Source organism: Hyaena hyaena, unplaced genomic scaffold (assembly GCF_003009895.1).
Source record: "Hyaena hyaena isolate Hyena2069 unplaced genomic scaffold, ASM300989v1 scaffold_27, whole genome shotgun sequence".
NCBI lineage: Eukaryota > Metazoa > Chordata > Mammalia > Carnivora > Hyaenidae > Hyaena > Hyaena hyaena.
The window spans coordinates 433,647-460,194 of NW_024080659.1; the positions used below are offsets into that span (position 1 = coordinate 433,647).

The 26,548-nt window shown below is 48.2% G+C and overlaps 1 protein-coding gene across 1 annotated transcript in view; it reads right to left on the reverse strand.

Moving 5' to 3' along the window:
* Nucleotides 1-287: 287 nt before the first annotated feature.
* Nucleotides 288-26,548, reverse strand: part of TNFRSF13B (TNF receptor superfamily member 13B) — a 34,211-nt gene continuing 7,950 nt past the window's right edge. Inside the window, exons 2-6 of the mRNA XM_039227405.1 lie at nt 16,018-16,155; nt 11,737-11,982; nt 1,337-1,513; nt 660-912; nt 288-348 (exon numbers count right to left, since the gene is read on the reverse strand). Coding sequence (XP_039083336.1) covers nt 662-912; nt 1,337-1,513; nt 11,737-11,982; nt 16,018-16,155 — 812 coding nt within the window. The 3' untranslated portion in view covers nt 288-348; nt 660-661. The remainder of the gene's footprint in view (nt 349-659; nt 913-1,336; nt 1,514-11,736; nt 11,983-16,017; nt 16,156-26,548) is intronic.

Genomic DNA, 26,548 nt, shown 5'->3' on the forward strand with positions numbered 1-26,548 from the left:
TTCCCGTCTTTCTGGCTTTCCCTCTTGAATGAAAGCGTGAAACACAGTCCCAGCGAGTACCCGCTGCTTCCCACCCGGCACAGGTCCACGAGCTCGGTCGTGAGCCTGGTGGCACCGTCAGCCTGCAGGTCCTAAGAAACCAGGTGGCTGCGTTGTGGTTGAGCCTTAAGCCCCAGGGCGCAGTGGGAGGGGTGGGACAGCTGGAGGCATCACCAGGGAGACACAACGGAAACCAGTGACAGGGAGGAGTGGGCAGCCGGGGAAGGTTTTATTTCTAAAGAAGGGCTCTTGGGGGCTGTGTCCAGCAGGTGTATATGACTTCACTGCGGGTGTTTAGGTGATGGCGACCTACAGTGGAGACGGGTAAAGTCAATGAGGGCCCCTCCCTCACACCTCTCTCCCTCCAGCTCTTTTCTCCCCATGTGTCTCCCCCACTCCTTTTCTCCCCCCTCCACCTCTCTCCCCACCTCCACCTCTCTCCCCCTTTCCACCTCTCTCCCCCTCCTCCATCTCTCTCCCCCCACTTCTCTCTCTTTTCCCCCTTCCCCCACTTCTCTCCCTCCTCCTCTACCTCTCTCCCCTCACCTCTGTCTCCCCCTCTCCACCTCTCTCCCTGCCTCCACGTCTCTCCCTCATCCCCATCTGTCTCCCGATCTCACCCTTATGAGGCCGGGCCTCCCTCCTCAGCAGGAGCGCACAGGACCTCAAGGCCGCCTTCCGGGGCACGCGTGCAGGGCTGTCCGGTCGCGGCCCTGCCGAGGCGCCCCCACCTCCCAGAGCGGATGACGCTGGGGGTCCCGGGTGCGCCCGCCGTCTCCTGGGTGGGCTGCCTGCGCTCCGGGAAGCAGAAGCTGCACGTCTCCACTGGCTCCGGCAACACACCTGCCGCCCTTCCAGCTTCCATCCAGTGATCTGCGGGAGGTGAGAGGGCGATGGCGTTGGCCTTGGCCCTGACCCCTCCTCGACCACCCTGCACTGAGGGGACAGGGGGCCGGGTTGTCGGGTTCCCCAGCGGGTAAACTGGCCTGCCCGCCCCGCCGCACAGGCAGCCCCCTCTTCAGGCCCCCTTCTGCTTGGGGGGGCCTGCGTAGGAGCACAGGGGCACCGCCTCCGCCGGGCCTCAGCCCTGGCAGCTCTGTGGCCCTGCCAGCCCGATGGCCATCGCCCCACCCCCGCCCTTCCTCGCATGCGCCATCTCTTGTCTGCGTGTTGAACCTGATTGCACCTAGAAGGAAAAGAGGCTCTCCTTTTGGAAGCAGGGCCAGTGCGGGACAGAGGGGCCTCCCGCAGCTGGCCCCACATGCGGCCGGAGTGCCAGGGCCTGTTTCCCGCTCACCCTTGGAGGACTTGGCCTGCGTCCGACACGGGGCCGGGGAGGGCTGGCAGGAGAACTGGTCCCCTCTCCTCTTGAGGAAGCAGGCGACCGCCAGGAGGAAGCAGCAGATGATGGCGCAGAGGCAGAGCCCCAGTGTGCTGTAGACCAGGGCCAGCTGGTCGGAGCTCAGCTTCAGCCCTGGCGGGAGGGGGGGTTGCAACACAGCCGTGAGGCCCTGAGGTCAGGAGGGGCCCTTCACTGCCCAGGGCCCTTCCCTGAAGTGTCCCCTCCTCAGGCTAGCAGCCCCCTTGCCCTACCGTCTTTCTTTTCCGTCGTTAGACCCAAGCAAGCCACATGGTCACCCCCCCGCCACCTTAGAGGGTGAGCACCCCCCCCCGGCCCCCGGCGTGTCATGCATGGACCTGTCTGGCTCCTGGAGAGGCTGGTTCCCTTCCTCACCCGGAGGCGTGGCTCGTGTGGACCCTTGTCTGGACTTTGGAAGAAATCGCACCCCCCCCCCCAAGCCTGGTGGCAACTTCTTCCAAGACCTCACAGCTGGACACCTCTGGAGCTGGCCCTTTTTATGTTTGCTCGTGCTGTAGGACGTAGATTGGGACACCACTAGCAGTGAATGGAAAAATGAACAGACCATAGTCCCAGGGAGATGACCCAGGCCATCCTGGGGAAGGATATTTGACAGGGAGCTGGGCGCAGCTGTAACGAATCTGGGTTAGCAAACCAGGGGGTTCCTGGGGAGCTGGGGATCACTTTTCTTCTCAGGGCCTGGAGCCTCTGGTTTGGATGCCAGAGGAAGACTCAGCCCTAAGCCAAAGCTCTCCCCTTGAAATTTTCCTTGGCCTCTGGAATTGGGCTGCTCTGTAAGCCCCAGGTAAAAAAGGACAGATGAGCCAGATTTACACGTGTGTGTAATGTATGCATGGTGTGGGCCGCCCCCTGAGCCCTTTCTATATGCAGGCGCTTCGGGCAGCATCTCCTGTAATCCGAAGGAGGACTGATCACCCCGCCTTTCGATACTGAGATAGAACTCATACGTCATCAAATTCACCATTCTAAAGTGTGCAACTCAGTGGGTTTCAGTATATTCACAAAGTCGTGCAATCATCACCACCGTGTGCTCTGAAGACATTTCTGTCACCCACGTACTCACTAGCAGTCACCCCCCACCTCCCTCGCCCCAGCCTCGGGCACCACTAAGCTGCACTCGGACTCTGGCAGTGTCTAATCTGGACACTTCATATGAATGGAATTGCACAATATGTGGCCCGTTGTGTCTGCTTCTCTCACTGAGCATGTTTTCAAGGTTGATCCCATTGTCATGCGTGCTGGGACTTCCCTCCTTTTTGTGGCTGGATAACTCTATGGTCACCCCCCCCCCATTTTGTTTCTCCATCCATCTGCCAATGGTTTGGGTTGTTTCCACCTTTCGCTGTTGCGAATGATGCTGCTGCTAACATTTGTGCACAAGTGTGCACGCGGATGCGCATTTTCGGTTTTCTTGGGGGTTCAAACCGAGGAGCGGAATTTCTGGGTCAGAGGGTAACTCTTTGTTTAACTTTCTGAGGAGCTGCCAGATGTTTTCCACCATGACTGCACGGTTTTACACCCCACTTTGCAGGTGACAAAACTGAGATTCAAAGTCACACTCCCCAGTCGCAGCTGCCACTGGGAGCAGGTCTGATGGGCTCCAGGCCAGTGCTCCGGGCTGGCCACACAGGCAGCGGGGAGGGCACTGCCCTCTTCCTTACATATGCTCCTCAGTAACAGTGGCAGGTGCCCCCCCTGACATTTACAGAGGGAGAACAGGAGCTCTGGGTGGGTGGTGCTGTCCTCCCTGTCCCTTGCCTAGAGCTCAGAGAAGCCATGGAGGAGGGGGAAGCAGAGAACCCCCAGTGCGGCGCACCCTACGCTGGTGCTACAGATCTGGAGACTGAGGCCCTAAGAGGAAAGAGGAACCAAGGAAGCACAGGCCCGAGGGCAGAGCAGGCTGACCATCCGCACTTCTCACACACCCCACCCCCCCGCCCCCAGGTCTTTCTACCTGCCTACCTGCTCCTGCTCATCTCTGGAATAAGATGACCTCATACGACTGACTCAACAGGGTTGAGGCTGGCAGCCTTCACATCAGGGATGGATGCCCGGCTACCAGACTGCTAAGTCCAAATGCACCACCATGTAGGTTCAAGGAGAAAGTCCAAACATCTGCATATTTCAGACGTTCTCAGTGCAAATTCCAACACCCAGGCGTGGCAGCAACTGACCACAGATGGTCCCCAAAGAACCACCTCCCCATAGCCTGCCCTTCAAGTCAGTGCCCTGCTGGGCCTCACTGAAACCTCAGACGGCAGAGGCCATCTGTGCCAGCCCTGCTCTGCCCCTTCTGAGAGCCCGCAGCCCCCTGCTTCTGCTCTCTTGGGAGCCCTGAGCCATCCCTCGAGAAGGCCAGCTGGAGAAGCCACGTGGAGGGGCCCCTTGGAAAGGTCACGGGGAGTGGGGACCGCGAGAAGGAGCAAGGCCCAGCCATGCCAGCATCAGAGCCCAGCACCCACCTGTGGCTACACGGACACCCCAAGCAGACCCCAGACCTGCCCAGCTGAGCCCAGTAATCCAAGGAATCACACAAGATAATAAAGCGGTTCTCTGGAGGCTACAAAGTTTTCAGTGCCTTTTGGATGCTGCAGCAGACAACCAGTGACTGTGCTCCTAAGGGGCTGGTCCCAGCTGCTCCTCGCCCCTCCCTGTCCAGACCAGCGATCTGCCATTTCCTGCGGACAGTGGACCTAGTTTCTGCCTGGTGACCTGCCCCAAGTACTGGACCGGGTGCGTGGGTGGCTCAGTCGGTTAAGCATCTGACCTCAGCTCAGGTCATAATCTCGTGGTTCGTGGGTTCGAGCCCTGTATCAGGGTCTGTGCTGACAGCTAGCTCAGAGCCTGGAAACTTCTTCGGATTCTGTGTCTCCCTCTCTTTCTGCCCCTCCCCTTCTCGTGCTCTGTTTCTCTCAAAAGTAAATTAAAAAAAAAAACATAAAAAAAGTACAGGTGTCCCTTCCCATCTATCTCACAAGAGCATCTTGTAGGTGAGGGTTTGAGGGCCATTTGGAACCTTCTACCAACATGGAAAACACACTTTCCTGATTTCCGTGGATTTGCCAACTTCCCTTCCAGGGCCACATCCCACCCACATGGACACAGGCATTCACTGGAGCTTGTCCATGGCAGCAGAAGCCTGGGATGGCCAAGATGGACAGACCCCAAGATGTTTGCATGAAAAGCAGGAGGTGGGCACTTGGGATGCAGCAGTGATGAGAAGCACTAAGGACCTGTGGATGCCAGCAGTCATCAACTTCTCTGAGAGGGAAACAGGTGGCCGGAGATGGGATGGAAACTTCTCCCCACACCTTCTTCTTTTTCTCTTCAATGATTTGTGTATGTCATCTATTTGAAACAGAAAACAGCTCTGGTGGTCCGCTTTGTTCAAAGAACCCTGGAGTCGAACAGGTCCGACTGGGAGGGCGGGGAAGTCACAGAGTGCCAGCTGCTGGCGGGGCCGCTAACGGAAAAGCTGTCCACGCGGCTTTCCACACCACCTGAGTGGGCCCTGGCACTGGGTCTGGCAGCAGGGAGTGCCCAGACTCTCATGGGGGCAGACGCGGGGTGTGTGCACTTCTCTGCTCTCCTTTGTCCAATCGCCAAGATCATTTGGGTCCACAACCTCAGAAGTCGGCCCTCGGTGACCGTGACCGTGCCGGACAGAGAGGGCTTGCCCCGCGCTTCCTTGTCTGTCGATCCCAGGAGCAAAGGGGCACAGTCAAAAGTTTTTGCGAGAAAAAGGGAGGCATTCTCTGTCCTTGTCTGAAAATCCAGCTCTGGGGATACAGCCCGGGGAGATGCAGTTCTGAGAACAGCCACCAGGGGCACCACTCACAGCTTCTGGCTGCTTGGGAACTAGGCTGGCCCTAGCGCAGGGGCGTTTATTTTCAAGCTGCTGTTTGCTTTTGTTTTGTTTTGTTTTGTTTTACTGTCTTCAAAGCCATCTCTTATCTAAAAATAGATTTCCCCCAGACTGCTGCTGTCCCCAGCTCAGGCTCGGGCTGGCCAGTTGATCAACATTATAATTTTCTCTTAGAGACACAGTTAAGTGGTCTTAACATGATGGCTTGTCACCTAGAGGTGGAGCAAATGGGCCTTTGTGGCTCTGGAAGCTGGGCACCACTGCCTCAGCCGGAAAGTGTGACTTTAAGCCTGGGACCTGCAGCCATAGCTGCTGGAGGTGCATGTGGCTTTGGACACTTTACTCTGCTTCCTCGGGGCCTCAGTTTCCTCCTCTATAAAACGAGGAATGATATGCCTGTCAGCATTGTTTGGCATCCCTGACGTAACACAAGTAAACACACACGAGGCAGCTGCCCTGGAAGGACTGGTCCAGCGCGTCGCCAGGTGTCCCCACGCTGCCCCAGCTCAGCGAACAGGGCAGTCTGTCCGTAGGGGAGGAGTGGATTTGGGGTGGCAATGGTATGACGCCAGGCACACGGGGATCTCTGCTCCTCCCTCTCAGAAGACTCTGGTGCACGCCTTGTGGGCTGCGTCCATGGGGAAGACCGGCCCAGCACCCTGGACTCCCCGTTTTTCCCTCCTTCTCTCTGCACATGCCGGTGACACGTGGTCCAAAGTTTGCCTTGAGAAGGCGTTTCCTGCAGTGAGTGTGAGCCTCACTATTAGGTCAATGGGGGGCCTGCAAATGCCCACAGATGACCCCCCCTATTGTGTGTGTGTGTGTGTGTGTGTGCACGTGCACACGCGCGCGTGACATTTGGCTGACAGTTTGGGAGACAAGTTTGGAAAAGGATGGGGGGGCACTGTTTCCAGAATGCCACATCTTCCACTCCCCCCACCCCCCACCAGGGCCTGGGACCCCTGAGTCCCCATTCTTTCTGGGGCCACCCCCTCTGAGAGTGAACCCCCATCCTGCTGGCAGAAGGGCTCCTACTCGGCCACTCCCCCAGCCCTGGATCAGGCCCAACCCCCTTTCTGCTTGCTCAATCCGCTCCAACAAGGAAGGAAGCCTCCCTCCACCCAGGGTCTCACTCCAGCTACTGCCAATCATCCCGTCCCTTCTCTGCCCGATTTCACCAGCGTCCCCTCCGTGCCTTCACGTCTAGGTCACTTGTCCACGCTCTCTTCTCTGGCTTCTGCCCCAGGGTTTTGTCAAGAGGGTTTTGGTGAGGACCTCAGCCTCGCGTGTGGGGCCTCCCTCATGGGGGGGGTGTGTGCACTGTGTCCCTTGAGGGAACAAGCAAAAAGCCGAGCAAAAGACCAACCCCCAGGGCCACCCAGTGGAGCCAGAGTTCTGAAACCAAAGGAGACCCTGAGCGATTCCTGGGACTAAAGCGGTGTTCTCCCCGACCCCCAAATGCTTCTATGGCTGTGACCCCCAGAGAGAAAATGGCTGTTCCCCCCCACACCCCCGTGATGAGTCTTAATTGCTGTGTCTCTTCCTTAGACGCCTGTCCTGCTTCCCATTTGCTTCCCATTTGCCAAGCCTGCACTCCAGCTCTGACCGCCTTGTGCCTTTTCTCCCAGGGCTCAGCGCTCCCCGTCACCCTGGCTGCTGCTGGCTCCCCGCTCCCACGCACCCTCCCCTCCTCTGGCTTCAGCGCCCCTGCCTGTGATGGTCAGGGTGGGGCTGAGCCCCAGGCCTGGCATCCAGAGCCACTCAGTGAACACGCCAGAGGACGGTTTGCGCCCCTGTGTCCCGCCCCCCCCCCCCCGCCCCTGTGCACTCCCATCTGGTGGAATTAGGTTGAAACCAACTGAAATGGGGATGTTGAAGTCCTGATACGTGATGAGGCTGAGCGTGGAAAGGGAGAGGAGGCCTGGCTTCTTCACCTCCCTGCCTTGCCCCCCACCATTTCCTCAGGTCAGGGCCACGTCCACCTAGGGACGCCTGCAAATGGCCCTTCAGAGGGTCCTCTGACTTCACTGTGGCCAGAACTTGTGGGCATTTTACAAACTTCTCTGCGGTGTGACCTACTGCTTCCAGAACTTTCCTCCTTGTTTGCCTTTGTGGACATACAGTCCTCTGGGCTCTGCTCTGCTCTCCCCAACTGCTTCTTTGCACTGTGTCTGGAGGAGACTCTGACTCCTCAGAGTCAGAACCCCCCCCCCCCAAGAGGGTTTCCTTCTCAGCCCTTTTCTCCTCACACCTCCTGGGTCCCCAGGGAATCTTTTCCCTTCGTGGGACCAACTGCCACCCTGCAGGCCCCTGAAATCCAAGTTCTCCCGTGAGATGATCCCCAGAGCTTTGGACCCATGGCAGGGTGCTGGCTGCCTCCAAGGCCGGCATCAACTGCCCATGGGGAGGCCCAGCGCGGAGCTCTCGGTCCCTCTGCTTCCTTCCCCTGCTCCTGGTTCCATCCCCCCAAAGACACGCCCCCTCATAACCTGCAGCTATGACCTTATTTAGAAAAAAACCTTTGTGGGTATAATTAAGGTAAGGATTTCAAGGAGAGAGCATGTGGATTGTGGTGGGCCCTAAGTTCAGTGACCAGTGCCCTTAGGAGAGAAGACAAACGCAGTGGAGCCACAGGAAGATGGGGGCCATCACACGCCAAGGCCTGGGGCCACCGGAAGCTGGATGGGGTGAGGAGAGACCCTCCCCTAGAGCCAGAAGAGGGAGCACAGCTGCAGACACCTCTACCTCAGCCTCCAGCCTCCAAGGCGGCCAGAAGGACATCTGTGTTAAGCCCCCTGGTTTGTGGCCTGGGGGCCACCGGGCGCTGATGTGCCAGCCCAGGAAAGGACCCACATTCTGCTCTTCCCACCCAATGACGTCCCTTACATGCTGGGTGTGGTCCCGGGCCCCCAAGTCTCAGAGGCAGTTAGGCCTCATGAGAGCCCTGTGAGTTGTTATGACGGCTACAGATGGGGGCAGATAGGCACAAGCCGTCCAGAAGCTTCCCCAGCTCACCCAGGGCGTGGGCTGGAATCCAGGTGCCAGTGGGTTCTCTGGGAGCCCTGCTCCCAACACCACCCAGAGCTCCTAACCTGGGGACCGGGGGGCCCACAGATAGAGTCTGGGGGCTCCGCAGCCTTGGGTAAGAAAAACACATCTTTAATTTCGCTGATGGCCAGCTGAGAGTTAGCCTTCGCTTCCACCGTCTGTGGAGGCCACGGCCCCGAGTGGCAGGAGCAGTGGACTGTGGCTTTGTCACTAACAGAGCCCCAGGTGCCCCTGAAGGCCGCCTCAGTGTGTCCAGATGATGAAATCACCTGTCATCATGTAGCCCACCGCCCCCTCTTGCCATTTAATGCATCGATAGAGAAGCACTTAGGTTCATTCTGAGGTTGCAATTTGTGCAATACCTTGGTGATATTTTGATTTAGTGTTTACTTTGATTTAATACTCTGAGATACTATATTGATAGTATCTCAACGTCATTGGTTTCTTTGTAACCCTATGTGATTTTTTTAACGTACTTTTAAATAATATTTATTTTTGTGAGAGAGAGTGTGGAAGTGGAAGAGAGGCAGAGAGAGAGGGAGACACAGAATCTAAAGCAGGCTCTAAGCTCTGAGCTGTCAACAGAGCCCGATCCGGGGCTCAAACCCATGAACCATGAGATCACACCTAAACTGAATTCAGAGGCTTAAATGACTGCGCCCCCCAGGCGCTCCTGCACTTTTTTTTATGCTATTATTATTATTTTTTTTATTTTGAGAAAGAGAGAGAGAGAGAGAGAGAGAGAATCCCAAGCAGACTCCATGCTGGCAGCACAGAGTCTGATGTGGGGCTCAAGCTCACGAACTGCGAGATCATGACCTGAGCTGAAATCAAGAGTCAGACACTTGACCGACTGAGTCACCCAGGCGCCCCTGTTTGATGCACTTTAAAATTATTCCCAGAAGGGCTCCGGTGCCCGGCCATCCCAGGGGCTGAGCGGCCCTGCTGTGCTCCAGGCCTCCGTCCGCCCAGCCGTGAGGACATTCCTATTCCACCAACCTCATGTTAATGCGCTGCCCCTCAAGGGCCATCCAGGTCCTTGTCATCTGTGGCCTCCGTTGTTGCTAGAAACGGGCTCTCACAGCCCCTGCTGCCTTTGCCAGCGTCCACCCCTCAGAACTCCCTGCCACCCAGCCCCTACTTCTCTCGCAGCTTCCCTGCCCACCCGCACCCCCCACCCCTGCTCCGGAGCACACACGTCAGTCTCCCCATCCTGGCAGATGGAGCCCTGTCAGCTGGCACCCGATCCCTCCCAGGGCCCTGTCCACCCCCTAGCAGGCCCCGCTGTCCCGGCTTCAGCCCTCCGCCCCTCCTCGTCTCCCCCTCTGGCCCAAAGCTCCTCTAGCCCCTCACGCCACTTTACCCCTCACAACACTCACACATGCTGTTCCCCTGCCTGGAATACCCTTCCTCCACCTTGTCTCTTAAGCCCATGTTTTCTTTTTAAAGGAGCAGTTATTGTACTCATGGTGGGTACTCACTGACCCTAATGAGTATTCTCCTGTACTCTTCACAACAGCCCCACGAAGACATATGACCCCATTCTCTCACAACCAAGGCTCAGAGAGGTGAAGTAAATTGCTCAAGGTCACACAGTGAAGGATGGAACTAGGGTCTGGCTTGGAGTCAGACCCTGATTCCACAGCCTCCCCCATTACTCCAGTCTGCCTCCAAGCTTCCCCACCCCCCCCAGAGGAGACTGCCTTACCCACTGTCGCCCTGTGGCTGGGTGCCCTGTAGGGCTGGGGCTCATGACGGATCATCACACACAGGAATAGCTAATCATGTCCCGCGGACAACAGGTTACCCTCAGGAAGTGATAATCCCGTGAATGCTACTCTGGGATTTTTGCTCTAGCAGAGTGGATAAACTTTGGAGCCCCCAGACTTGACTTGAATCCCAGCTCAGCGTTGCTCATGCACTCATCACACAACTCTCAGCAAGTCACCCTAAATTCTGAGACTCTGTTTCTTGATCTGTAAAATGGGTGGTATTGATCTGAAGGGGACTCTATTGCATCAGAGGTGGGAAAGTTCTGGGTTTGGCCGGAAGAATCCAAATACATCACCAACTGCAGGCTAGACACACAGGTCACCAGACACCGGAGGAACGAGTGTCCCCCCAGCCCCACCTCATGGTCCTGAACATCAGTCCTTCGGTATCCATGTCCTCTGCAGGTGAATCTGCAGTTCTCACGAAAGGCTGTGCTAGATTAAAATCAGCCACAAACTCAACATGGCTACACAGTCTTTGTCTCTCCTCCCACCAAACGATGGCATCTCTTCCGCCATCCTGGAATCTGACTGGCTTTGCAACTTGAGTAATAGAAGGCAGTAGTCAGTGATGATACAATGCATGTCCCCAGCCTGGGCAACTGGAAGCCTGGTATATTTCTACCTCTTACACTCCCAACGTGATCACCAGAAGGACATGCCTTGTTGGCCTGCTGGCCTGCTGGCCCCAGGAACAGAAAGAGAGACCCATGGAGCAGACCCACGTCTAGCTCAGCCAGCCAAACACAGCTGACCCCAGCCAACATCCAGATACAGAAGAATAAGGCACTGAGTTTTGGGACTGCTTGTTACACAGCAACAGCTCACTGACACGAGAACAGAAAGAGAAAAAGACAACAGTCTAACCGAGTAGAACATGGAGTCGGGCAACCTCCATTATCAGGGTGCACAACACCTGTCCTTTGATGCCTTAGCACTAGGCTCTAGCATCACAGAAATGGTGCCGTTGTGAGGAAAGTCACAGCACAGGGAAAAAACCAATCAGGGCCCCAGGGGCTTCAGGCCTATCATCTCTCCCCTGACAGACCAGCAGTGTAATTATCTCAAGTGTTTGTGGATCCGCATGGCATCTGCCCTCCCATCCTTCCCGACACCACGAGCAAAGGGGTGAGTCAGGAGGTGTTTTCTGGAAGGATAATTACACACTTCCAGTGCTTGGCACGTAGTAGGTGCCTGATTCAAGGGACCTTTCTCACCATACCCCAAGCGGCCAACACCACCCTAAGCTGTGTTGTGACATTTCTGTCCCTCTCATTCGTAGGACATCCCCATTGTGCCTACCTGCCATCAGAGACCTTGCTCACAAGGTTGGCTCTGCCGGTTACCTGCTGCCCATGTTTTAAGGACTCATATAGCCTCAACTATAAGGCTCTCAATGATCAGGTCTTTTTCCTTCCCCTTCCTGCTTCCTTCTGGCCCACACACTTCTAGATATGTTGCTTAAAAAATATCTTTTTCTATCCTGTGATGACCCTCCCCCACCTTCTGGCCGTTTGCCTGGACCTGCACTCCCTGCTTTGCAGACCCTCCTTATTTAGGCTTGGCACCCGCCCTTCTGCCCACTTGGCTCCTCAGGCGCCTCGCAGGCCGACCTGGGGTTGGGGGCTTACCTGGAACGGCCTCCGAGCCCCTGTGCTCTGTTCCCTGGTACCTTCCCAGGTCATCTGGCCTGGCTTCGGCTTCCCCGGCCAGCTGTGTCCTGAGCTCCGGCAGGAGGTTCGTGTGGCTCCGGAACTTGTTCTCACAGAAGTACGTGCACTGCTTGGGGTGCCGTCCGCAGATGGAGGCACAGCTGATGCAGTCCCTCAGCAGCTGGTCGTAGTACCGGCCTTGCTCTTTGTGGCAGCTGAGGGACTCTGGGGACACAAAGGAGCAATGCTACTGGATGACAGACACCTGTGGGACCTGTGAATCTGGCCTCCAAGGGCATCGCAGTTTAAACAAAATCACAAGGCGCCTGGGTGGCTCAGCTGGTTGAGTGTTTGATCTCGGCTCAGGTCGTGAACTCACAGTTCGTGAGTTTGCGCCCCGCGTCAGGCTCTGTGCTGACAGCTCAGAGCCTGGAGCCTGCTTCAGATTCTGTGCCTCCCTCTCTCTCTGCCCCTCCTCTACTCACAATCTGTCTCTGTCTCTCTCTCAAAAATAAATGAACAGTAAAAATTTTTAATAAAAAATTTTACAAAATGATAATTCAATTCCCCAAAAGCAATTCCAGAGTAATGCAAGTCTTTTCCCAATATGTAAGTGGAAGGCTATACATTGTCCATTAAGTACTGTTTTAGCTGCAATATACACTTTTGATGTGTAGTATTTTTCCTGTATCTACTTTACATTGGTTTTACTTTTCATTATTATGTTTTCTTTGACCTATAGATTATTTAAAAGTGCATTTCTTGGGACGCCTGGGTGGCTCAGTCTGTAAAGCATCTGACTCTTGACTTTGGCTGTGGTTCATGAGTTGCAGCCCTGTGTCGGGCTCTGCATGGACACTGAGGAGCCTGTTTGGGATTCTTTCTCTCTCTCTCTCTCTCTCTCTCGCTCTCACTCTCGCTCTCGCTCTCTGTCCCTCCCCCATTCCCACACACATGCACCTGCTCTTTCTCTTTCTCAAAGTAAATAAATAAAACTTAAAAATAAAACTTAAAAAGTGCATTTCTTAGTTTCTAAACATATAAGAAATTTCTAGTTATCTTCTAAAATTGAAATCTGGGTTATTACATCATCACATAAGTTGTTTACTGGCATTTTCCCAACTTTATAAAGGAGAAACATTTCATATTAACATGAGGATTGAGGAGAAGACCAGAAGCCACCTTGGCAAATTGAGGGAGGGGGCTGGAAGGAAGATAGAAAAGCCCAAACTAATAGTGTTTCTTCCGTCTTAATGAATGAGAATTATAAGAGCTTAAACAGCCGTCAGAGCAGAGGCCAAGCAAACTAATGCCCAATCACACTTGCTTTAAGAGAGCAATTTTTAAAATATGTTTATGTAGGAGCACCTGGATGGCTTAGTCGGTTAAGCGTCCGACTTCGGCTCAGGTCATGATCTCACAATTCGTGGGTTCAAGCCCCGTGTCGGGCTCTGTGCTGACAGCTCGGAGCCTGGAGCCTGCTTCGGATTCTGTGTCTCCCTCTCTCTCTGAGCCTCCCCTGCTCACTCTCTCTCTCTCTCTCTCTCTCAGAAATAAATAAAAAACATAAAAAAATGTTTATTTATTTTTGAGGCAGGGGGGAGAGACAGGGAGAGAAAATGTGGGAGGGGAAGAGATGGACGGGGGGACAGAAGATCTGAAGCAGGCTCCAGGCTGACAGCAGAGAGCCTGACGTGGGGCTCAAGCTCACAAACTGTGAGATCATGGCCTAAGCTGAAATAGGACACTTACCCAAACTGAGCCACCCAGGTGCCCCTAAGAGAGCAATTTTGAGTGCATAAAAGAAATCTGTACTTTCACAGGACAAGTTTCCCTTGTCTTTAAAATAAGATTCTATTTATGTGAAAATGGGACTCACACAGGGGATTTTAAGGGTACATTCCAGAGGCAGCGCCAGATAGAGGGTAAGGACACAGCCTTCAAGGTCAAACAGATTTGAGCATCCTGGCTCTACCCTTGAAGGTTGTGGGGTCTTAGCCTCTCCATGCCTCAGTCTCCTCATTTCCAACGCAGAGGTAATACTGATATTGACTTCTTAGAGTTGCTATGAGGATTTGAGGTGGCCGGCACAGTGCCCAACACATAATACCTGCTGGGTGAAAGGAAGGTTTAAGCATCCATTCATTTGTGCCTCTTTGCGGCCCAAGCACACCAGCTCTTATGTCCTTGACCGGGAAAAGGAAAGGACCAGGAAGATGGTGGATCTGGGATCTCAGGGAAGACTTGGATGGGACCGGTGACCTCCCCCTGCCCTGGCTCTGCCCCAGGGTCCCACTAAGCCACATAGGACCACTGGCACTGCCACTCAGGAGACAGAGTTGACAGGAGGGTGGTGGTGTTCCCAGGGTCTTAGGTGTGACCCCCTCCCCTCCTCAGGACCCCCAGTATGGCTGCTGCACGTGGTACCGGAGCTTCCCGCACCGCCAGCCCTCACTGCCTGACCTCATAAACATCCCCTGTGGGTCTTGATATTTCCTCTTGCGTTTTTCTATCTTCATGCCTTTGCCCACATTGCTCCTCCCTCCCGGAGTGCCCTGGCCCCGCATCTGACTGCCGCGTCCACAGACTCAACAATCCATCTCAGGTGGCACTTGCCCCCAGATTCCTTCCCTGCTCCCCAAGCCGTCGGCCAGAGGGGTCTCTCCCAACCGTAGTGTTTTGTGGTGCTTTAGCCTTCTCTCCTGGATTGTGTTATTTCTCCCATCAGATGATAGCCCCTGAAGGATCATGTCAGTTTCCTATTTTCAAAGGGCTAGAGAGTTCCATGAATATTTGTGGAATGACATAATGATTATTCTACCTCATAATGGTAGAAGAGTCACCCAGTCGAGGTTCAGAGTCATGGCTTTGGAGTCAGAGAGTCCTGGTTCAATCCTAACTTTTCTGCTGTTACGCTGTGTGACCTTGGGCAGGTCACGCACCCTCTCTGAGCTGCACTCAATCAGTATTTATGAATCCCTTACTATATTTCAGTCATGGTGGCTAGGCTCAAAAGGAGTTCACAGACTGATGGGTTTTTTTTGTTTAAGTTTTAAAGTTTATTTATTTTTGAGAAAAACAGAGTGTTAGCAGGGAGGGGCAGAGAGAGAGGGAGACACAGAACCAAAGCAGGCTCCAGGCTCTGAGCTTCCAGCACAGAGCCCAACATGGGCCTCGAGCCCACAAACCACAAGATCACGACCTGAGCCAAAGTCAGACTCTTAACCGACTAAGCCACCCAGGCACCCCTCGCAGACTGATGGTTGAGGCAGACATGAAATAAATACACACAAAAGAACATAACACAAATCATGATAAGTTCCATCAAGGAAAAGAACAAGTTATGAAAAAGAATAGCAAGCAAGGGTGCCTGGGTGGCTCAATCGATTAAGCATCCAACTTCAGCTCAGGCCATGATCTCATGACTTGTGGGTTCGAGCCCCATGTCAGGCTCTGTGCTGTCATCTCAGAGCCTGGAGCCTGCTTCAGGTTCTGTGTCTCCCTCTCTCTCTGCCCCTCCTCTGCTCCCCTTCTGTGTCTCTCTCTTTCAAAAATAAATAAACACTGGGGGGAAAAAGAATAGCAAGCAAAATTTCTTTTTCAAGACAAACAGAAAATTGGATATAGCCTGAGTACAGATGATGCTAAGGAATTATTGCTGGGGGTGACAAGGTATCAAGGTGATATTTTGAAGGCCCTTATGTGTTGGGGATTCATGATTTAGTATTTGCAGGTAAAGTTTTATGAGTTCTTGGATTTGCTTTAAAATACACAAGCAAAAAAAAATGGTGTTGGAGAAAAAGGCAGAATCTATAAAATTCATGATGGGTAGAAAGGGATTTATTATGCCATCCTCTGTGATCATTCTTATAATAAATAGTTTCCAAAGCAAGTCAGAACAGAAAATGACAAGGGAATATTTAATTTCTGTTGGGCAATCAGACAAGACTTCTGACATTTGGCCTGAGACCTGAAGGTTGAGTAGGAGGGAGATGAGGGAAGAGTAACAGGGAGAGGCATTCCAAGCAGAGGATACAAACACATGCAAAGGCCCTGAGGCAGGAAGAAACACAGCATGTTCAAGAAACTGCAAGGAGGCCAGCGTGGCCGGAGCAGAAAGATCGAGGGGGCAGGGGGTGCGACAGTATACATCTCCTTCCAGCACCTCCTCCTCAGGCACCCACGCGCAATGGGCCACAGGGATGTCTGGGGGGAAGGAAGGGGTGATCCAGCCCATGGGGCTCAGGCCCCGGAACTCACTGCAGAATGCTGCACAGGTGCGTGGAATCTGATGGCTGCAGATGAGTTTGCAGGAGAGGCAGATGTTCAGTAGGGGATCCCAGTACTGCTCTTCGGGGCACTGACCCATGGCCACCCCCGTCCGCAGGCCCTGTGGAGCTGAGAGGCAGGGAGCGTGAAGGCAGCTGACACCCTGCTGGAGGTCAGACCCCAGACAGCTCTCCCACTCACGTTCCTACTCTGTTCCAGCAAGCAGAGGGGGAGCCAGACAAAGCTAGCTTCCAATCCCAGCCGCACTTGCTGGCTTCCCTGGGGCAGCCATTTCACCCCCCCAAGCCTCAGTCTTCCCACTTGCGAAATGGCAGTTTGGGGGCCCCCTCTCTCGCAGCAGCCATGCCCTTCTCATCTCTGTTCTTTTCCCTCTTTAACATGCCTCTTTCTACTACAGTCCCTTTTTACCTGCTTGTCCCTTTTTCATAAAATGCTCTACTTCCCTCTCTGCTGGTTGTTTTCTCCTGATCCTTTAGGTCACGGTTTCAATTTCATTTCCTCAGGAAAGCCCGATTCTTTCTTTCCCAGATTAAGAAACACCTCTTCTTTTGCACACTGTTACTTGTCACTTTTTTCACTTCACTTTTATGAGTGTGACGATTTGATACCATCTCCCCCGTTAGCTGTGAGGATCATGCAGGCAAGGACTCTAATTGTTTTGTTCACTGCTAGGGCCTCAGAAACTACATAGTGCCTGGGACATATTAGGTGCTCATTAAATGACTAAAAAGAAAAGCAGATCTAACCAGTGTCGAGCATACAGCAAGCACTCGATAAGTGCCAATTTCCATCCCCCTCTTCTTTTTTTACTGAGGTACAAGACACATGAAGTGATGTGTGTATAGTGCACACATCTTAGGTACACAGCTTGATGCATTTCTCCATATGTATACACCGGGGTTACTATGAGGTGTAGACATTTCTTGCACTCTGAAGACTCTCTTGGGTCCCCTCCTGTCCAGTACTTCGCTCCGGAGGTAACTTCTATTCTGACATTTATCACTGTCGGTCCTTAATATTGCCCATTCCTGAACTTTTGTGTCTGATTGTTGGCTCCACAATATATCTGGCACACCTCTCTATTGAGGCTCTATCAGTCGTTTGCTTTGTATTGCTGAGTCTTCCATGATATGAATGCTTCATTTTCTCTTATTTTCTGCCTGATTTCCTGGCTTCCCCAAAACTTCTCCTTCTAAACATTTTGCAAGGCATTTGTTTATTCTTTAATGAAAGTAAGCCGAGAAGACATCAGTGGCTCCCAGTTTAACATGGTACCTTAAACACATGGGCTTATCTTCTTTCCCTCTTGAAACTCTACTAAAACGACAGGAAACAATGTTTATCCTCAAAGAGAAAGAGAGAGGAAGAAGTTACTGCAGGAGGGGACAGATCTGAGCAACATTTTGGAATATGGAAGACATATGGACTGGGGTGACTGGCTACAGGTAAAGATCTCTTTTCTTTCATGCCTGCAGGGAGAAGGATGCTGACGTGAACCATAAAATCCCAGGAAGCCTCTGGAATTAGAGGTACCAAGTATCTCCAACAATGGGACACGGGAAGGCAAAACGATGAAAGAAAGACTGGTTGAAAATTTATAGAAAGAGAACTTGACCCCAGCCAGATTCGATCTCCAAGCAGGTAACAGTCTCTCACCAACCCAAGCAGAAGATTTGGTGTCTTCCCAGGCACAGCTGAGGGTAGCCATAAGGTCCACTCTCCCCAAAATACTAGCTAAGGAGTGGTATGGCCAGGGTTTTTAAAAATGTCTCCTTCTTCATCCAGCAATGGGCAGGAAATCAGCAGACTCTGCTCTGGGAAAACTGACCCAAAGGAAAAGATCTAAAAGCACTAACTGAGAGATTCTCTCAAGAAAATGACCAAGTTTGCTGCCTGACCCGATGAGAGCAAAACTTCTACATTACCAACCCCATTCATTTACCCAGAACTTCCAACAGCTCTTTCTGCCTCAATCTCAGTCGTGAACCAAAAGCCACAAGTCTTGATATTGGAGCACCACCTCTGCATGAACGAGAACTCAGGGCAAGCAGAAAGGACATGCTGACCGCCACGAGAGACAACGTGAGGAACGGAAGAAAATTAAAAGGCGACAGTAACAACCATTGATACGGATAGGAAGATAGATGAATTTTTACATTCATGAAAAAGAATGGAGTACTGTGTTTAAAAATGAGTATTCATAGAACAAATAAGAATTGTTAGAAATTAAAAATATAATAGCCAGAATATAAATGTCAGTAGAAGGGTTTGCAAGATGTAATTGAAGAAATTTTCTAGAAAATAGGGAGAGAAAAGATATGAAAATTACAGAATTATTTCAGGAAGTCCTGAGGTTGACTAATGGAAGTTCCAGAGAGAACAGATTTCAAGGGTATCACTTCCGGAATCAAAGAACCTGTCAGGTGTCTGACACAATAAACTCTCACAAGCCATGACCCATCGTCATAAAATGTAGGCAGACCAGAGATTAAGAGCGGATTCTAAAACCTTCCTGAGAACAAGCCGGTTACCCACAGAGCTGTGTTGGGAAGTCAGTGGGCATCTCAAATCAAAACCAGGATGTGAGAACACTGTCAGGCACAGTGGAGGCCCCAGGAATCTTCCCTCCCACCTAACAGATGTGGAGCTAGCAGCAACCATCTGAAGTAACTGTTTGGGAACTGACGCAGGGGAGAACTGGATGAAGACGCTGGTAAATTTTTGGAATTTTGGTGTATTTCAACGTATTCCATGGTGGTGGCTACCATTCCTCGGTCTCCAACCCCATGTATGCAGCAGTGCGGGCAGCTGTCCCTAGTGGTGGTGCAACTGGCTGGAACATGGATGGGCAAGAAGGACCTTATCCTCCAAATATTGGGGTGGTAGGCCCTGATTGCTGTTTGCTGCTTTTGATCCATGAGGGGCTAGCACAGAGGTTGGTGACCATTGTTTAAACCCTCAATGGCTGAAGTGGCTTCCAGAGGATTTAAAGAGACAGTGCTCCCTTCCTCCCACTCTTGGGAGCCAAACTTAAGGAAATCAGGTCACTGGCTGACCACAGAGATAAAGGAACAGAAACTTCAGTGACCACACACAATAAATGCATACTTTGCAAAATTAGTTTGGAAAAGCCACAAATGGACTCCAGCTGTCAACAAGCAAGATACAGCAATCCCTGAGAAATGAGAGAATTAGAATTACTATAATGTAATAGTTAAAATATCCAGTTCTCAGAAAACTTACAAAACATACAGAGAAATGAGAAAATATGGCATATTCACAGAAAAAAGAATTTGACAGAAACTTGCCAATCAAGAATTACATATCCTGCACTACTATCCTTCAAGAATGAAATTTCTTAAGAAATTAAGACGTTTTCAGATAAACAAAAGCTGAGGGAATTCATCCCCAGTTCATTAGACCTGCCTACAAGGAATGCTAAAGGGAGCCCTTCATGCTGAAATGTAAGTACTCTAGACATAGACACAGCCATGAAAACAGATAAGGGACACTGGTAAAGGTAACTACATAAGTAAATATAAAAGCAAGTATTATTATATTTTCTATGTGGCTTGTAACTCTTCTTTTTTTCCCTATATGATTTAGTGGACCAATGCATAAAACAATGATTATATACCTATTTTAATGGGCATAAAATGTATAAAGAGGTAATAACAGTATAAATGGGAAGGGACAGAGATATAGCAAGAGAATGTTTGCATATTATCAAACCTAAGTTAGTTTTCAAATAAAGTTGTTATAAGTTTAAGATGTTAATTATAATCCCCAAGGTGACCACTAAGGAAGTAACTTTTAAAAGTACAAAAAAAAGGAGGGGCATCTGGGTGGCTCAGTTGGTTAAGCGTCTAACTCTTGATTTCGGATCAGGTCATGATCTCATGGTTTGTGAGATGGAGCCCTGTGTTAGGCTCTGCACTGACAGCATGGAGCCTCCTTGGGATTCTCCCCACAATCCCCACCTCACTATCTCTGAATAAATAAATAAACATTTAAAAAAAGGAAAGAAAAAGTGAATCAAAATGTTATATTATAAGTAACCAACTAAATACAAAAAAAGGTAGTAATGCAGGAATTGAGGAACAAAAAAAACATAACATCAAAAACATAAGATACAGAAAACAGATAAATGACAGAAGTAAATCCCTTTTTGGTCAGTCATCACATCAAAGTAAGTGGACCAAATTCCCCTTTTAACAGGTAGAAATTGGCAAATTGGATTAAAAAATAAAGCAGTATCCATCTATATGCTGTCTACAAGAGACTTCCTTTAGATAAAAGGACACGAAGAGATTGTAACCAAAAACAATGAACAAATATATTTCATGCAAATAATAGCCAAAAGGGAGCTGAGGTGATTATAGTATTATCAGACAAATAGGCCTTAAATCAAAGGCAGTTACAAGAAACAAAGAAGGACAAAATATACTGGTAAAAGTTTGATACAGCAAGAGGGTAATAACAATTATAAACATACATGCACCTAACAACAGAGCCCCAAAATATATGAAACAAAAAAAAAGACAGAATTGAAGGGAGAAATAGATAGTTCTACAATAATATTTCCATATTTCAATACCCTACTTTTAGTAGTGGATAGAAGAACCAAGTAAAAGGTAAATAAGGAAATAGAGAACTTGAACAACACTATGAACCAATACATATAATAGACATATACAATATACTACACTCAACAACAGCAGTATACACAGTCTTCTCAAGTGTACATGGGACATTCTCTACAATAGACCATATATTGAATCACAAACCAAATGTTTAACAGGCTTTAAAACATTGAAATCATTCAAAGTGTCTTTTCTTTTTTTTTTTTTTTTTAAATGTTTTATTTATTTCTAGGAGAGAGAGAGAGACAGCGTGAGCAGGGGAGGGTCAGAGAGAGAGGGAGTCACAGACTGAAACAGGCTCCAGGCTCTGAGCTGGCAGTCAGCACAGAGCCCGACGCGGGGCTCGAACCCACGAACCGCGAGATCATGACCTAAGCGAAAGTCGGAAAGTCGGACGCTTAACCGACTAAGCCACCCAGGCGCCCCTCAAAGTATCTTTTCTGATCAAAATAGAATGAAACTAAAAATCAATGACAGAAGGAAACTGGAAAATTCACAGATATGTGGAAATTCAACAACATACTCTTAAACAACTGCTGTCTCAAAGTGGAAATCACAAGGAAAATTAGAAAATATCTTGAGATAAGTGAAAATTAAAACACAAGATACCAAAAGTTATGGGATACAGAAAAAGTAATGCTAAGAGGGAAATTTATAACTGTAAATGCATGCACTAAAAAAGAAGAGATTCTCAAGTCATAACCTAACTGTACACCATGAGGAAATAGAAAAAGAAGAGTGAATTAAATGCGAAGGTGGCAGAGGGAAAGAAATAATAAAAATTAGAGTGGAGATAAGTAAAATAAAGAACAAAGAAACTGTACTAGAGAAAATCAACAAAACCAAAAGTTGGTTCTTGGAATAGATTAACAAAATTGACAAACCTTTAGCCAGACTGACTAAGAAAAACATAAAAGATTCAAATTACTAAAGTCAGAAATGAAAGTGGGACATGAAAAGGTGCTCAGCATCACTCATCACTAGGGAAATGCAAATCAAAACCACAGTGAGATATCACCTCACACCTGTCAGAATGACTAAAATCAGCAACACAAGGAACAATAAATGTTGGTGAGAATGTGGAGAAAAAGGAACCCTCTTGCACTGTTGGTGGGAATGCAAATTGGTGCAGCCACTGTGGAAAGCACTATGGAGGTTCCTCAAAAAATTAGATAGAACTGCTTTACAATCCAGGAATTGCACTACTGGGTATTTACCAAAAAAAAAAAAAAAAACCTAAAATACAAAATACTAATTCAAAGAGACACATGTACCCCTCTCTTTTTTTTTTTTAAATTTTAAATTCAAGTTAGTTTACATGTGCGAAGTCTTGGCTTTAGGAGTAGAACCTAGTGATTCATCTCTTACATAGGACACCAGGGTCATCCTAGCCAGTGCCCTCCTTAATGCCCATCACCCATTTAACCCATCCTCCCACCTCCCTCCCCTCCAGCAGCCCTCAGTTTGTTCTCTGTATTTAAGAACCTCTTACGGTTTGTCTCCTTCTCTGTTTTTATCTTATTTTTCCTTCCCTTCTCCTATGTTCATTCAAGTTTCTCAAATTTCACATAAGAGTGAAATCAAATATCTGTCTTTCTCTGACTGACTTATTTCACTTAGCATAATACCCTTTAGTTCCATCCATGTTGTTGCAAATGGCAAGATTTCCTTCTTTTTCATCACCGAGTAGTATTGCATTGTACATATATACACCACATCTTTATCCTTTCATCTGTCGATAGGCCTTTGGGCTCTTTCCATAATTTGGTTATTGTTGATAACACTGCTATAAACATTAGGGTGCGTGTGCCCCTTTGAATCAGCATTTCTGTATTCTTTGGATAAATATCTTAGTAGTGCCATTGCTGAGTCATACGGTAGTTCTATTTTTAGTTATTTTGAGGAACCTCCATACTGTTTTCCAGACTGGCGGCACCAATTTGCATTCCTACCAATAGCATGTACCCCTATGTTTATTGCAGCATTATTTATAATAGCCAAACTATAGAAACAGCCAAAATGTCCATCAACTGATGAATGGATAAAGAAGAGGTGGTACATATCTACAATGAAATATTATTCAGCCATAAAAAAGAATGAAATCTTGCCATCTGCAACAACATGGATGGAGCTAGAGAGTATAATTCTAAGCAAAATAAGTCAGTCAGAGAAAGACAAACACCATATGATTTCATTCATACGTGGAATTTAAGAAACAAAATAAACAAAGGGGGAAAAAAGAGAGAGAGAGAGAAGGGCAAACCAAGAAACAAACTCTTGGGGCCCTTGGGTGGCTCAGTCAATTGAACATCCAACTTTGACTCAGGTCGCGAGCTCACAGTTCGTGAGTTCGAGCCCCACATTGGACTCACATGGAGAATGCTTTGGATCCTCTGTCTCCATCGCCTTACTCCTCCCCTGCTCACACTCTCTTTCTCGAAAATAAATAAACATTAAAAAAGAAGAAGAAGCAAACTCTTAATGATAGAGAACAAACTGATGGTTACCAGAGAAGAGGAGGGTGGGGGATGGGGGAAATAGGGCTTGAGGATTAAAGAGTACAGTTAACATGATGGAAATAAAATAAAATGGAAAAAGAGAGAGAGATTTAAAAAAAGAAATGAAAGTGGGGACATTACTACAGATTTTACTGATTATGAGAATACTATGAACAATTATACATAAAACAAATTGGGCAATCTAAATAAATAGACAAATTCCTAGAAACATACAATCTGTAAGAACTGACACACGAAGAAGGAATATCTGAAGAGACTTGTATAATACAAGTAAGGAGATTGAATCAGTAATCAGAAACCTCTCAATGAAAAGCCCATGGCCAGATGGTGTCACTGGTGAGTTTTACCAAACATTTAAGGAAGGAATAACATTAATACTTCTCAGACTCTTCTAAAAAATTGAAGAGGAGGGAATACTTCCTAACCCATTCTATGAGGTCAGCATTACACTGATACTAAAGCCTAATAAAGACAACATAAGAAAAGAAAATTATAGACCAATATGCCTTATGAATATGGATGTAAGAATTCTCAAGAAAATATTAGCAAATAAATTCCAACAACATACTAAAAGCATTCTACACCACAGCCAAGTGGGATTTATTCCTGGAATGCAATAATGGTTCAATATATGAAAATCAATCAATGCAACACACTACATTAAAAGAATGGAAAGAAAAGCTATATGTTCATCTCAATAGATACAGAGAAAATATTTAACAAAATTCATCATCTTTCCATGATTAAAAAAAAAACACCCAGGAAAGTAGAAATACAAGAGAATTTCCTCAATATGATAAAAGCCATATATGAAAAAACTCACAGTTGACATCCTACTCAATGATGAAAGACTGAGACCTTCTCTCCTAAGATCAACAACAAGACAAGAATGCCCACTTTTACTACATCAATTGAACATAGTACTGAAAGTTCCAGCCAGAGAATTTAGGCAAGAAAAAGAAATAAAGTATCCAAATTGGAAAGGAGAAAGTAAAATGATCTCTGTTCACAGATGACATGATCTTATATGTCAAGCCTCTAAAAGTTACACACACACCTGTTAGAGCTAATATTAAGTTGTAGGATACAAAACCAATACACAAATATATATACTTGCAACAAACAATTCTAAAAGGAAATTGGGAAAACAACTCCATTTACAAAGGCATAAAAAAAGAATAAAATACCTAGGAATAGATTTAACCATCGTGGCAAAAAACAAACAAAGAAACAAACAAAAAAGTATACCCTGAAAAACTACAAAACACTGCTGAAATTAAAGAGGCCTAAATAAAAGACATCCTATGTCCATGGTCTAGAAGACTTAATATTGTTCAATTGGCAATAGTACCCAAAGTGATCTACAGATTCAATACAATCCTTAACAAAATCCCAATGACTTTTTTACACAAATATAAGTATTCATCCTAAAACTTCATATGGAATTGCAAGGGGCCCTGAATAGGCTAAAACAATTCTGAAGAATAAGAACAGTTGGTGGATTAACACTTTCTGATTTTAAAACTTACTACAAAGCTAAACAGTAAACAGTGTGACACTGAAATAAAGATAGACACACAGACCAGTGGAATAGAATAGAACCCAGAAATAAACTCTCATATAAATAGTCAACTGATTTTCAACAGAGGTCTGAAATATCTAATGGGGAAAGGACAGCCTTCAATTCATGGTGCTGAGAAAACTGGACAACCACATACAAAAGAATGAAGTGGAACCCTTACCTTATGATATATACAAAAATTACCTCCAAATGTATCAAAGACTTAAACTTAAGACCAAAACTATAAAACTTTTAGAGGAAAACAGGGCAAAACCTTCATGCATTCAATCTGACAATACCACTTGTGATACAACACCTAGATATATTGGGTTTCATCAAAATTTAAAACTTCGGTGCATAAAGAGAGTGAGGGAAAAAACACAGCTGACAGAATGGGGGCAAATATTTGCAAATAATATTTCTGATAGGGGATTAATATGCAGAAGATATAAAGAACTCCTGAGACTCAACAGCCAAAACCGAAACAACTCAAATCAAAACTGGGCAAGAGACTTGAGTAGACATTTCCCCAAAGATGGCATCCAAATGGCCATAAGCATATAAAAATACTCAACATCGCTAGTCATTAGAAAGATTCAAATTGAAACTAGAGACACCACTGCATGCTCTTTAGAATGGTTATTATCAAGAAAGGAAAAAATGATGAGTCTTGGCAAGAATGTGGAGAAATTGGGACCCTTGTGTATTGATTGCGGGAATGCAAAATGTCACAACCCCTTTAGAAAACAATTTAGTAGTACCTCCCAAAGTTAAATATAGAACTCCCATATGACCCGGCAATTCCACTCCTAGGTATGTATCCAAAGGGACTGAAAGCAACAATTCACATAGATACTTGCACACCAGCGTTCACAGCAGTGTTATTCACAACAGACCATAAGTGGAAAACCCAAGTGTTCATCAACTGATGAAGGGATAAATCAAAAGTGCTATGTACACTGGAATATCACTTGGTTATTAAAATGAGTAAAGTACTAACACTTGCAGCAACACGGAGGAATCTTGAAGACCTTATGCTGAGTGACATAAGCCAGCCACAAAAGGGCAGAGGTACGTGATTCTGCTTACACGAGGCACCTAGAACAGACAAGATCATAGAGGCAGAAAGTAGACCAGAGGTCACCAGGTGCCGAGGGGAGGCAAGAAGCTGCTGTGATGAGAAATTTTGGATCGAGGTAGTGGTGATGGTTGTAAAACATTGTGCATGTACTTAACGCTGCTGAATTGTACACTAAAAATGACTAAAATGGTAAATTTCATTGTATATATTTTACCGCAAGAAAGCCAACAAGAAGGAAGAAGAAAGTGAAACAGTGCTTTGAATTTATGATACAAAACTGTTTGCAGTCTAGAACACTAGTTGTTATTAATCAAGCATGGGGTCCAAAAAGGGCGTTACGAGGTGTACAATATCTCACAACTTGTATCTTCCATCCACGCACCATTTCTTGGTAAGCTACTGGGGGACATGCTCCATCCAACATAGGGAGTAAACAAAATGGTGAGGAGTCGGAGAGAAACATAGGATCCAGGTCAGCAAAAAGGTGCAGGTAGAAATTCTCAGAATGATGCTGAAGGAAGTCTCTGGAGAGAGCTGCCTGCAGGCCTGGAGGGCACCCTGTCCCAGCTAAAATCAGAGGAAAGAGGGAAGGCATGTCTCTGATGAACATTGAAGCAATAGACAAGTGAGTATGTTGGGCCAGTTGACAGGCTGGGTTTGTCACGGAGCTGGAGGTAAATCACAGGTACATGTAGAT